Consider the following 14,247-nt stretch of genomic DNA (forward strand, 5'->3'; position numbering starts at 1 on the left):
TTGCGTCCAGTAGGGGTCGCAAAAGTTGACAAATTGGCGCGTAATAGTCCTTGCAGAATAGCTGAGTGTTCTGTAATGACACAGTCATCACACATTTGCAGGCTACATATTTTAATCGCGACGGGACCATATATCATTATTTAAAGTCAGACGGTAGTTCAGTCCCTCATCGCTTAAGTTACAAATTGCTTGCCATACTGTAATTATGGGATGGTGCTGAGGAGATTCAGAAATTGTGTCAAGCCATTCAAACACTATCAACAAAAGTCCCTCTTCATTTTTACTGACACCTCTGTGTTTTTGTTTTGTATTTTTTAACTAATGAGTCTCACACCACGTGCCAAGTCTGTGTTCTCGCCCAAAGTCATAAACAGTAAATGTATCATCTCACCTGGTTCTCAGGGTCCCTAGTATGCCTGCTCCTCCCTACAGTGATGACGCAAGGGCTGTTTGAGCGGCTCTCTACTGAGCTCGCGCTCTGACAGACAGGTAAGCCACTGTGAGGCGCCATATTGGGAAAAACGGAAGTGGGTGCGATTGGGTCTAGAAAACACTCGGAGAGACCAGACAGTCGGTGGAAAAAGGTACAGTGACAGAGGCTAAAGTTGGGGGGAGGGAACTTCTGAATTATTGCCTACGCTAGAGGGTGTTTTACGTTTGTTTTCCCTCGTCGAGGGACAGCCCACAATCTGAAGAAACAGTCACTTTTCCGCTTTTTAACTCCTCTCGATAGCGTCGGCAGAAGCCATACAATAGGTTTTCTCCTATCGTTGGATTCTCCAACTTGAAATTGTGAAGATGCCACTGGCTCAACTGGCCGATCCTTGGCGGAAGATGGCACTGGAGAGTGCGACGAGTGAGGTGAGTTATCCTCGGAATTATGTTACTTTGTAGCAAGCGGGTCTCCGACTTTGATCTGAAGAGCAAGTGCGCAGATTGACTCTCCCCACTGTGTGAAGTAGGGCAGTTTTCTGAGTGAAGAGCTAACCAAGTGAAGGGTGTATAATCCTTCCTGTGCGAGGGCGATGGGATTTGTAATTCGAAGAGGGCCAGTTTAAACGGGTGTTCTAGATGTTCTGTTTATTCACCGACATCACAAACCTGTGTGAGCCGTCGGCTTGATGATGTTCGAAGACTTCCCCACATTTAATCGGCTCAGTCTACAAACTCTCTCACTCTGCTTGAATAAAAGGCCACCAACTAGGAAGTAGGTTATTGGAATGTATTTTTAGCCTTCGAAAATCTGAGGGCGACATGTCTGCGCAGCCAGTTTCGCCCTTCATCCCGAGAGATGTTACCAGTTACAAAATACAAATGGCAAAAACTCGGAAAACTGAGTTGACTGTTGTCCGTTGCGTCAGTTATTGTTCATCACCACCACCCCCCACTTGCATGCACAGTGAACATGATGCGCCCCACGACCCTCCCTTCAAAATGCTTTTGTGAGAACTTGTATCTTGTCTTGGACAAGACAATGGAAGCGTGCCTCCTCGTCGAATTCGGGAGGGTGCTTTCTTGAAATCCCAGGTCAAAAAGGCAGGGTATGTAGGCTAATGCCCCACACGCTTTATGCAAGAGGGGTGAATCACGAATAATGCAATGCTAAATTGACAAACAGGTCAATCGAATGCCACGCATTACTCCGCTATTACGCTTTGCGTAATGTTTTTGTCACTTGGGTGGCACTTGGAGTCCCTTGAAAAGCGTGACAGTGTACGGTTGCATGCAGCATCTATAGGCTAAATAAGATCTTTGTATGGTCCACCTACAATAATCTAATTTCGACACTGTTCATTACTAAGGTGATCTCTTTTACCACACGCGTATGCCTGGCATTTGCATGTTCATACTTGTTTGGAGATGTTTTGATCGCTGCGTAAAAGCCATGCAAGATTCGCAATAACTTGAGCAGACTGTACTTGTGCGAGTCTGTAGCTCGAAGTCAACGACACAGATCTTTCGTTTTGAAGTGCATTGTAAGCTGATTTGTGAGGAAATTGGTTAACCCACATTTCACACCACGAGATTTAACTCTCTCAATCTTCTTAGCAGCCCCAGTAACTTTGCCCTTAGAATAAATCCACGAGACGTCGGTTATGACTGTCAGCTGGCACTTTTACCCACAATTGTCTGCTTACAAAATGCTGACGGACATCAGCGACCCCGGTGTTGAAATGACCCCGCAGTGAGTCATCGTCATACTCAGGGATGAAGAGTACAGTCAGACACTCACCCACCCGCGGCTGACGTAGTATTGTGGAATGCCTCCTCGCGCTGAGTGATTAGAACTACACAGGATGTGATGTCATACTCGCTGCTCTCTCCAAGTCTGCTTCAGATGTTTCCCACGAGAAGTGGAGGTTATTGTATTCTTATAGTATAGGGCCCATTCGGAATGTAATAATGGTCAGTGTGGTGGCCCCACACAGGCATGTAACCAAGTATAGTGTTCAGATGTTGCTCATTTAAGAAGTTTTTGGCTACACATGTCTGTAATCCAACTCTGATTCATTTGGCACTACAGTTGGCTGGCTGCTCGCACGGTGTTATGAACCCTTTTACTTTATAAATCTGATGAGCTTGACTTAGTTTTACACTGCGCTCCAATAGGATTAACGTCCAATAGGCCTAACTGAAAGAAAAGTAATGACTATGTTGCAGGTACCACCACCACACTGGCAGGCGTTGCTTGGCTGTCATTATGACGTGGCCACCTACCTTTGACATTTCCTTGAAACACCATTACACCACACTTGTTATACATCTCTGTTATACATACATATACGTAATGAAATTTCACCCAGAATAATCCCCCATAAACCACAAGGTCAGTTTTGGCCTAATGCAGGGGTTCCCAAACTTAACCATGACAAGGTCCCCCAGATACCAGGAGATTCCAGCCAAAGCCCCCTGACATGGGCCGTGACACGCTATTTTTTTGTGCACACCCGGTTTCACAACAGGATGAAGTTGATGCATTCCTAAACCCATGTACTACAGAAAGCATAATAGCCTATATTGTAAAGAAGATTGTTTATCTTATTTTGTTTATGTTGACTTCACAAGCTATTCAATTTATTAAATTATTCATTTTATTTTGTTATATTTTTCCTGCCAACCTGCCGCGGCCCCCCTGGCATCCCCTCGCGGCCCCGCCCCCAGGGGTCCCCGGCCCCCACTTTGAAAACCACTGGCCTAATGGATAAGTACATGGAATCAGTGGGTTGCAAGTTTGAAGCCCATACCATGCATGGCTGAAGTGCCCTTGAGCAAGATACCCAATTCCACTTTTCTCCAGGGGCCGTAACCAATGTCCTGTAATGTAACTGTAAGACCATTTCGATGAAAGTGTCTGATAAGTGTAATATAATAATAATATTGTAATAATATTAATAGTTATAACCATATAGTTATCGTAAACGTCTTATCGCCATTCCAAATGTTGTGGGGGGCCCATAATGTCATCATGTGTGTAGTCGTGGTCGTCTGAGGCAGAGCCACATCTGGTGCTCCACCCAGAGAGGGGAAACCAGAGAGCGAGAGAACCACACACACACACACACACACACACACAGATCCTCCTCGTCATTCCCCAGCTTTCTCGCTGTGCAGCTGCTTAAATATCCCCCAAGTCTGTAGTGCCCACTCTAAGACACACTCATACACACACACCCAAACACACACACGTATATTGACGTACACACACTGCACATTCTGACGTCGGCTACACTGATGTACGCACACACTCAGACGTGCGTATACTGACATATAAACACATAGGCTCATGCACACACCCACAGACACAAGCTGCCCATATGATACGACACGATAACATACACACTGATGTACGCATGCACACAGACAGATGCACACACAGACACACACTCACACCCACTTGTTCCTGCTTAGGCCGCAGCATAGCCCATTTATAGAGCCCTTCAGTCATAGTGGGGACTGTGGTCGCGATAGCTCAGCCTTGTCTTCTGATGGGGATGATGACGGGTGAATCGGATGTTTCAGCTTGAGGTTGCAAATCAGAGAGAGAGAGACAATGAGTGAATTGCTGAGAGAGAGAGAGAGAGAGAGAGAGAGAGAGCGAGAGAGAGAGAGAGAGAGAGAGAGAGAGAGAGAGAGAGCGAGAGAGAGCGAGAGAGAGCGAGAGAGAGAGAGAGAGAGAGACAGACAGACATTGTATAAGCCACAGGGTCCGGACAGTTTGGGCTTTGGGTGTCCTCATGGCTCCAGAGATCACAGTCAAAACACACACTTGTCCTCACTCTTGTGTTTGTACGAAATAGAAATATGTCAAGTATGCCTTTTTGCTGCTTAGGCTATCGTGGTCGCACTGGTGGATGCTCGGTTGGATGTTGACAAAACAATGTGTATTTAATCATCTCTGCCTCTCTCTCTTTGTGTGTGTGTGTGTGTGTGTGTGTGTGTGTGTGTGTGTGTGTGTGTGTGTGTGTGTGTGTGTGTGTGTGTGTGTGTGTGTCTGCGTATGTGTGTAGGATTCCCACCATGTTTTGGAGGATTCCATGGGGGACGATGACTCGCTATGTAACGTAAGTTGGATTTGCTCCATAATCATTGTCTCTCTCTATTGCCTCACTTCTTCTATTTCTCTCTCTCTCTCTCGTTCTCTCCCTTGTTGCTCTTCCTCTTCTTTTTTCTCCCTTTTTGTCTCTTTCAGTTCTATGTGTGCTTTTTGTCTTTTTCTCTTCGCTCTCTGCCTCTCTCTTTCTCTCTCGTCCTTATGATCGCTTACCTATGTCTGTCTCCTTCAGTTCTCCCTCTCTGTCTGCCTTTCGTCTTTATCTTTCTCATTTCTCTCTCTGCACCTCTTTCTCTCTGTTTTTAACCGTTATGTTTCTTTCTTGTCATCTTTCCCTTTATCTGCTCTGCTTTGTTTCATTGTATTGTGTTTTTTTGTCCCGTTTCCACCCTCCTGGTTCACTGTGTGTAGGTTAGAATACTCTTCCCATTCACATCGAGTGTTGTCCTCGGGCAGCCCTGTGAGCTATGGAGATCAGCAGTGTTTTGGGCCACTTGACAAATGTCAAGCTGTTCCCTCTCTGAAGATACACTACAGCCTCAGAGAGACGTGTTTGTGTGTTTGTGTGTTTGTGTGTGTGCGTGTTTGCGTGTGTGCGTGTGCGTGTGTGTGTGTGTGTGTGTGTGTGTGTGAGCAGTGCAGACGAGGATGAGAAGGATGATGTGTCCCTCTCAAGTGCGTTGAAGTGTGTGTTTGTGTGTCTGTTTGTGTGTGAGTGGTCCACGCATAGTCCTTACATTGTGTATTTGCGAATGTTAATATGTAGTCTTCTAGCGCTGTGTGTGCATGCATGGGTTGTCTATGCACCCTGTGTACGTGTGCGTTTGTGCGTAGTATGTATGCATGTGCTATATGCATGCATGCATGCAGGTAGGTGTGTGTGTGTGTGTGTGTGTGTGTGTGTGTGTGTGTGTGTGTGTGTGTGTGTGTGTGTGTGTGTGTCTTTGTTGCCTAGTCAGACGGTGATAAATGGCTGGCATCGATTGTGAGATTCCTCAGGAGAGGTGGAGGGGAGAGGAGGAGAGGCTAAAGGAGGAGAGGAGAGAAGAGGGGAGGAGAAGGCCTGTAATTGATCAGACCCCTGCTGCTCTGATGGCAAAATGGGGGAGGAGAAGAGGAGGAGGACGGGGGAGAAGAGAAGGCGCAATGGGGAAAGAAGAAGAAGAAGAAGAAGGAGGAGAAGAGGAAGAAGAGGAGGACGGAGAGCAGAGCAGTACTGCAGAAGAGGGAGTGGTGGTGGAGGGAGAATGGAGTAGCATTAGAGAGAGAGAGAGAGAGAGACAGACAGACAGACAGACAGACAGACAGACAGACAGACAGACAGACAGACAGACAGACAGACAGACAGACAGACAGACAGACAGACAGAGAGAGAGACAGACAGACAGCTAGCTCTGAGTGCTGTCGTGATTTAAGCAAGGGGCAGAGATGGAGATCTCAGTAAGCCGTCTTGGACATGGCTGTTGGTGAAGCCCCAGCCCAGTCATCGATAAGTTCAATGATGACTTGCTGGAAGGCTGCGGCCGCTGCACATATACGGAAGTCTACTTTTATACGAGATATATAAAGACATACAGCATCAGCAGTTATGCTCCCAATAAATCTTTTTTTTTTTTAAATGGTGATGTCAGTTTTAAAAGGCTTGGCAGGAGTCCATGGCGGATGCTACAGAATATGAGCTTCTCTTTGGGCTCTAGGCCTGCTTGGTCCAGCTGCCAAACCTCCCCCAGCATTTTTGTTAATCATCAGAAAGGGACAAAAAGGGTTTAGCGCACATCCATGTTTGCAAGTGTTGCAAGTTTATTTTGAACCAGCTCCTCAATGTAGCCGTCCCATCATGTGGAAGCAGTACGGTGTCGAATGGGTTTTTAGTGCAGAACACTTACATATAATGTAATGTAACTAATAAAATAAGTAGGCCTACTTGTTTTTAATGTATTTTATTTTTGAATGTTTTCAACATAAGGCTCAGGAACAGATACCATGCAGTAATCACAGACAAAGCATTGGCCAGACGTGTTCTTCCCTACTTGTGCCAGAGAAGAAGATAAGATTGAAAAGGGGCATCACATGAATAACTGATAAGAGTTCTATATAAAGAGAGTATAAAGGGGGGTCTACATGATGTCCATGGGACTGCAAGACACAGTGGTGTGGGGTTACTGACTGCTGTTCCCTAGCAGCACCATCGTGCGTGTGTGTGTGCGTGTGCGCGTGTGTGTGTGTTTAAAATGCATTGATTTTTAAATGCGGGCAGGAGATGGCTTGTGGAGGCCACTTATGAGGGTTGGGGGAGGAGGGGAGAAGGGGGAGAGCTGCTGTCATTATCATTATGTCTCCGGAGTCTTCTTTCACCTGTGCTGAAATGTATATGCAGTGGGGCCATACGCACACACACACACACACACACACACACACACACACACACACACACACACACACACACACACACACACACACACTGGCAGATGCGCCCTCACAGACCTGTGCAGTCACACATGGCAACATACACACGCAAAATCAAAAACTGTATTAAACAAAGCCGAAAAAAGTAAAAATCAAACCGACAGACAGTGCGGTAACTGGGAACACTGATGATGGGCTAGACCAGAAACGTTTGTCCCTTGTCTGTCGGTTTTATTTACTTTTTTCGGCTTTGTTTAATACAGTTTTTGATTTTGCATTCAGCTCCAGTGTGTGACTCCATTCTTCTTTTTCATTATACTGCTCTTGGAATTACGCACTGAGCGAAACGCTCAGGATAAGACATTGGCGCGGACGCCACCCCACCATTAACATACGCACACACACACACACACACTGGCAGATGCGCCCTCACAAACCTGTGCAGTCACACTTGGCAACACACACACACACACACACACACACACACACACACACACACACCGGCAAATGCACCTACATAGACCTCTGCACTCACACGTGGACAGTGCTGTGCGCACACACAGACTTGTATAGACATACATGCACACACTGACGCACATACGCATACATTCTCATGACGGCACACACACACACACACAGGCAAGTGCCTGCACACTGATCTATAAACTCACTCATGGAGAACCACACAGACTAACACAGAGGCACGCACACTGACACACGTGCATGCATACACCCATATTACGACGCACATTACTCGTGCAAAGGAAGAGTTTGCAGGGCTTCAGGGAGAAATTGTGTGTTTGTGTGTCTGTCTGAGCAGGCTGGAACATCCTGTAGAGCTGCACCTCCCTCCCTCATCCCTCTCTCTCTCTCTCTCTCTCTCTCTCTCTCTCTCTCTCTCCGTTTTTAATTAGGAAATGCGTGTTTACGGAAATAAGAGACAGTCGCTGCAGTAGGACTGTAATGTTGAGAGACGGTGACTCACGCAAAAGGCCAACTACTACTCTGCTGTTTGATAACCCTTGAAGACATTGCTATCCGTTGGCAAAAAAATAGAAACAGAAAATATTGAAATGGAAAGTAAACTCATTATTTCACCTCCTTACTTGCAGAGTGCGACTCCATATCCGGACGGAAATGAGGCAGTTGTTTAAAAATATCGAGTGACCGTCTTTGTGTGCCTTTTAAAGCTCAGTGGTCTTGTGTCGGGATTGCTCTCTGATTTGTTTGCATTGCTCATGGCCAACAATGGGGAGTAGAATTTAGAACGCTGAATCAGAATGCTCCGGAAGCTCTGTGAGAATTTGGTCTGCTTTGAAACGGCCCTACACACAGCTGTACTCTACGCACCATTTGCACTGTAAACAGAGATGGGCATCTCAACCACAGGATGTGAAGGAGAAAAAAACGCTACCATGTTATTTCCTGTACCTGTGGCTTTCAGATGGCTTTACTCATCAGTTGGCAGGCTGACGAGTTTTCATCAGATTGGTTGGCTTAGGAAAAGGTCAGACCTAAAATTCCAAAGAGTCTTTAAAATGGGTGTGTTTGCCCATCTACTAATGTCAAGAGGTGCTTCAGCTGAGTGAGTGGGTCTTCCAGCCGTGGTCACTTCTCCAGGCTTGAATGCTTTGCGAGTACAGCTCTGTGAGTGTGTGTGTGTGCTTTGCTCTGCATGTGTGTGTGTGTGTGTGTGTGTGTGTGTGTGTGTGTGTGTGTGTGTGTGTGTGTGTGTGTGTGTGTGTGTGTGTGTGTGTGTGTGTGTGTGTGTGTGTGTGTGTGTGTGTGTGTGTGTGTGTGTGTGCATGCATGTTGTGCGTGCGTGCGTGCGTGTGTGCGTGTGTGTGATGAAGGACCTGTTATGGTGAGCTTAAGTTAATGAGAGAGGGGGTGAGCTGATGGCCTTCTCCCTGAGGGCCGCGGTGGAGCTTAATCAGGTCGCTTATACTCACAGGCACGTCCCCCAACTTATCGACGGAAGGAGGTTTGTGTAGGAGGGGACATTTCTGCCTCACAAACCAGGACGGGGTAATTTTGTTTAGGTTTTTAGGGCGTTTGTGTGTGTGTGTGTGTGTATGCGTGTGTGCTTGCATGTGTGTGCATGTGTGTGTGCATGTCACTGTGGTAGACGTGTGTGTGTGCGTCACTGTCTGTGGTAGATATGTGTGCGTGTGTGTGTGCGTGCTTGTGCATGTGTTGGCTTGTGACAAGCCATTTGCTTTCAAAATGCAGGCAGGCAGGATATTGCATCAGGATTGGCCAACACCATCCGGGGCCTTGACGTACCCATGGGTTAGAGTTTGGAGAAAACAATATGTGGTGAGTGAAGTATGGACCCCAGATACATTTCTCCAACGACCTGCACGCCCAGGGAAAGACAATGACTCAAATCAGCAAAATGGTAATGACTACGTCTTAAATCAGTTACTTCAGTTACTCTCAGAGTTACTCTCTGTAGTGTTATAGCTGTGTTGTTATGATGTAGATCAGTTTTTACAGCAAAATAAGTGGATGGGATTCCACAGGCGATCCCATCTGCATCAAAGGGCTGCAAAGATAAGGAAAAAAATATATACCTATGTATAGTGGTATTTACAAATAGTGTAAATGAATGAAAAGTCTCCTGTTTGAAGCCAGCCTAATGATTAGCTACCTCCCTGCCTGGTGAGTAGTGGCCTCAGCTCACACCGCATCGCCGGCTGGCCAGTGAGTGGCTATTTTAAGAAGCTTATTACACCAAAACAAAACACAACAAAACCCTCGTTGAGCCCCTTGGGGAAAAAAGTGACGGTGACAAAAGATTTACTGTACAGCACGCAAGCCGGGCAGACACAAAGTACCCTGGCAACTTCAGACTGGGGTGTGAAAAAACGCTGCGCAGGTTTTGGAGTGGGGACAATTATAGCTCTCCTCCTCTCACCCTTCCTGAACAGGGAGCTGGAGCTGCCAAAAACATGTTTTCCTGGACAGCCTTAGTCAGAGATGCACGCAGGGGGGAGAGAGGAGATGGTAGGAGATGGGGAGAGAGGGAGGTACGGAGGGAGGGAGAGAGAGAGATGGGGAGAGATATGAGGAAAGAGGGAGAGGAAAGCGATGGAGTTCCATTTCGTGTATAATTCATTGGTAACCCTGTCAAACAGTCATGCTAATAAAGCACCACTTTGAAACTTTGAAGACTGAAGAGAGGGCCGACACGCACGCACACAAGCTCTCTCTCAAAGTCCTCATCCACCTGTTACCATCACAAGGCACAGATGAGGATCAAGTCAGTCTGTTGGATCAGAGCACCTGAGTGACTTGGGCCCTCTCCATTAAAGATGAAGGACTTTTAAAGGTGCACTGTGTACTTCTTTAAATTATATACAGTATATTATTATAGTTTATTTCTGGAATTCATGTTGCCCATTCACAAATGTTACCATTTTCATGAATTCAAACCACCACCATCAAATTCTAAGTATTTATTATGACTGGGAATATAGCACATTTCATAAGTTCACTCTTCATGAGAGGTGGATTTTCTCTAGAATTTACAGAAAGGCATTTTAGCTGCAAAGCATACTAGGAAATATTAGTTTATTACAAAGGAAATATTGATGAAAGTATCAAATTTGACAATAGGCAGCACAGTTTCAATGAGCAGCATAGTTGCAATACCTACTCTGGCCATCATGCTATGAACGAAGTGCACCTTTAAGGCATGTTCAGGCCGACTGAGAACCGCGTCGGTGCCCGTTCCCGTAACACACAGTCACGTGCTGAAAAGGTCAGATCCCGGTATGAACGAGAGTGGTTCGCAGGTAAACACTTAAGTTCCGCACGTAACTGGTGCGGGAGTGGACACTGACACCGTTCTGGTCGGCCTCAAAACAGCATTAGAGGGATCAGTCGCTAACAGCAGTCGTCCTCCTTAGCGTGGCAGAGATGTAACATGGGGCATGGGGCAGAGTTGGCCTTTCAATCTGGGGGTTGTAGGTTTGAATCCCACCTAAGCCACCCATTGCTCCAGTGGCTGCAACCAAGACCCTGAAAAATAATATCTGTAAGTCACTTTGGATAAAAGCGTCAGCTACGGGAAGTGTAATGTACAGTAATGTGTAAAGTGTAGCCTATACGTACGTATGGTGTGTGTATGGCTCTGCAATCTCTACACCTCTCTAGTGTGTGTGTGTGTGAATATGTTGGTGATTGTATTTGTCTCTTTGTATTGTGTGAGTGTGTGCACGCGTGTGTGTGTGTGTGTGTGAATGAATGAGTGAGAGTGGTGTGTGTGTAAGTGTGTGTCCCTCCCCCTCTAGATCCCTGTGGCAGATGGTATTTAATCTTCTCCAGCCATCTGGGCTGACTTTCTCTCCAATCTCCAACACCCACTCATCTCTCTTTCTCTCTCTCTCTCTCTCTCTCTCTCTCTCTCTCTCTCTCTCTCTCTCTCTCTCTCTCTCTCTCTCTCTCTCTCTCTCTCTCTCTCTCTCTCTCTCTCTCTCTCTCTCGTTCTCTCTTCCTCTCTTCCTCTCGTCTCTTGTTCCCTTGCTCTCTCTCTCTCTCCTATCCCCTATGTCCCTGGAGTCAGGTGTCTAGGCGATCGCTGAAGCAACACACACACACACACACACACACACACACACACACACACACACACACACACACACACACACACACACACACACACACACACACATTCTCTCTCTGTCTTTGTCTTTGTCACCCTTTCTCTTTTTCTGTCTCTGTGCTTTGACATAACAAACTGCCTATTTGCTGGCCTTAGATTAGCTCGTATTTACACCGTCCACAAGCGCTGCCCTTGGCTGGACAGACCATGGTCAACTAGCAGCAGGACTCTGGTGGAAAAGCTGGCAGTGGAGAGGGGAGAGCAGAGAACAAGAAAAGAGAGGAAAAACAAAAGCCGAGATCAAACTTGAGAGTGTCATTTCCTCCACTTTAAAGTTAATCTTTTTTCTCTTCTCACAGTCGCACCCAAATTTGTGCATGACACACCTATCCATTCTACACTTCTAACTAGTACTGGCTCTCTGTAGAACAGTGGTCCTCAACCAAAGGCTTGCTTGACCTCATCGTAAGCCTCCCAATGCCCACTTGACTTCATCATAAACCTGCCAACGCATCCCCCCTTAGTATAAATATCAGAGAAGGCCATAGTTAAGTATGCAAATGTGGTGGACTATTCCTTTAAGACACAGTACGATCACATCCAAGGCACTTCTACTTTCTTGCTGAGTGGCACTGAGGACCCTGCTCTTCTGTTGTGTGGACAGCAGAGTCAGCTGATGTTTATACTGAAAACACTATAAGCTGACAGCTTGACAATGCCAGGCCCCGGGGCTGTGTGTGTGTGTGTGTGTGTGTGTGTGCGTGTGTGCGTACCGTGTGTGTGTGTTGTGTACGTATGTGTGTGTCTGTGTACGTGTGTGTGTGAGAGAGAGAGGGTGGTGTGTGTGTGTGTGTGTGTGTGTGTGTGTGTGTGTGTGTATATAGCTGGTTAGATGCCTGAGTGACAGACTCAGTGAGCTTCAGTCTGCTACTGCCACCATATAGCAGATCATTTATGTCCACCTTGAGGCCAAGTTCACACTTACTCTCCCGCACTGCTACACAGTGGCCAATTGTTTTCCTTTCATCTTATATTAATCTTAACTCTGGTGTGAGACCAATATCAAGTGTGGAAACTTGAATTGTTGATTAGAATAGACCCGTTGGTTAAAAAAAATCACACACATCGCTCGCAACACACACTGCTATTTATTAATTATGTAATGTAATTTGTAGAGATGCACCAGATCCTGATTTTTAGGATCCTGCCGGATACCGGATCCACTGCTTAAGATCCTGCCGGATCCGGAACCGGATACCGGATCCTACGAAAGGGTTGAAACACGTAGTCTACTCGCACACGTGGGCCCTTTTTATTTCGTTGGCTCAAACTATTTTTTAGACTCATTGGCTTACTAACAAACTGCCTACAACGGCCGCTTCCAAAGGGCTTTCACTCCATGCAGTGATTGGGGTTGTGAAAGACTGACTGAAAAGCCTAGGCTACGTAAAAACTAGAGATGCACCGGATCCTGATTTTTAGGATCCTGCCGGATACCGGATCCACTGCTTAAGATCCTGCCGGGTCCGGAACCGGATACCGGATCCTACGAAAGGGTTGAAACACATAGTCTACTCACACACGTGGGCCCTTTTTATTACGTTGGCTCAAACTATTTTTTAGACTCATTGGCTTACTAACAAACTGCCTACAACGGCCGCTTCCAAAGGGCTTCAACTCCATGCAGTGATTGGGGTTGTGAAAGACTGACTGAAAAGCCTAGGCTACGTAAAAACTAGAGATGCACCAGATCCTGATTTTTAGGTAACTGCCGGATACCGGATCCACTGCTTAAGATCCTGCCGGAACCGGATCCGGTGCATCTCTAGTAATTTGTAAAAATGACATGTTACATGTTTGCAGACAGTGGAGATTGAGTTGCCAATGTCATTGCACATGTGTACAGTGGCATTTAATTCCTTTTGCTTTGGTTCCCTTGCAAATGGAAAACAGAATTGCCTTCTGTATGTCTCAATCAAACTCAAAATATGATTTTGTCTCTTTTGCAAGCTTTTATTGTGCTGTTATGGCCCACAGAAGAATGCCAAGTGAATTCAAAAGGGCTGCGTTCATTCGGCTCGTTACGAGATGAAGATTAACTACTGAAGCAGTTTTGGGACTCTTTTTTTAAGACACAAAAAGCCACTCCATATTGCATTGCACTCTCACATCACCACCACCACCACCACCGCCACCCAGCCCTGCTCTGCCAGGCCATCCAGAGCGAGCCAGAGGCAACGTAAGTGTGTGAGAGCACGATTGGACCATATGCCCCCCCTCAGGACTCTGTTAAGTGCTGGGGCCTGCAGAGGATTCCCTTTCTATCACTATAATTAGATGGAGCCGGAGCTGAGGCAGAGGAGCAGAGCAGGCAGGCAGGCAGCCGGGAGGGAGAGGGGGTGGAGAGCCCAGGCAGCCGGGGGTGGGGGGAGCAGAGGGGATGGAGATCCCAGGCAGGACCAGGGATGCAGGAGTGGTGTAACGGGGGAACAGGGAACATGGTGGTGGGGTAGCCGGAAGCAGAGAACATGGAGGAGGGGCAGAGGGGCTGTGGGTGAGCGATGAAAAAGTCCTGTGTTTTGATGCATGGACAGAACAGAGTGGGATGGAGAACACAGGGCTGGATTTGCGTGGAAATGGGGAGTGGTCTTGAGTGTCATGGTGGGGAGCAGCAGAGCAG

General features: G+C 46.7%; 1 protein-coding gene across 2 annotated transcripts in view; it reads left to right on the top strand.

The window, feature by feature from the left end:
* The first annotated feature begins 493 nt into the window (after positions 1 to 493).
* Positions 494 to 14,247, top strand: part of rps6ka3b (ribosomal protein S6 kinase, polypeptide 3b) — an 87,157-nt gene continuing 73,403 nt past the window's right edge. The window contains exons 1-2 of one of the 2 annotated variants that reach the window (XM_063207379.1): positions 494 to 861; positions 4,509 to 4,562. In XM_063207379.1, the coding sequence (XP_063063449.1) occupies positions 799 to 861; positions 4,509 to 4,562 (117 nt within the window). In that variant the 5' untranslated portion in view covers positions 494 to 798. Of the gene's footprint in view, positions 862 to 4,508; positions 4,563 to 8,755; positions 9,360 to 14,247 lie in introns of those variants that run through there. The other variant, XM_063207381.1, reaches the window with a different exon arrangement.

The sequence above is a fragment of the Engraulis encrasicolus genome, chromosome 9 (assembly GCF_034702125.1).
Source record: "Engraulis encrasicolus isolate BLACKSEA-1 chromosome 9, IST_EnEncr_1.0, whole genome shotgun sequence".
NCBI classification, from domain to species: Eukaryota; Metazoa; Chordata; class Actinopteri; order Clupeiformes; family Engraulidae; genus Engraulis; species Engraulis encrasicolus.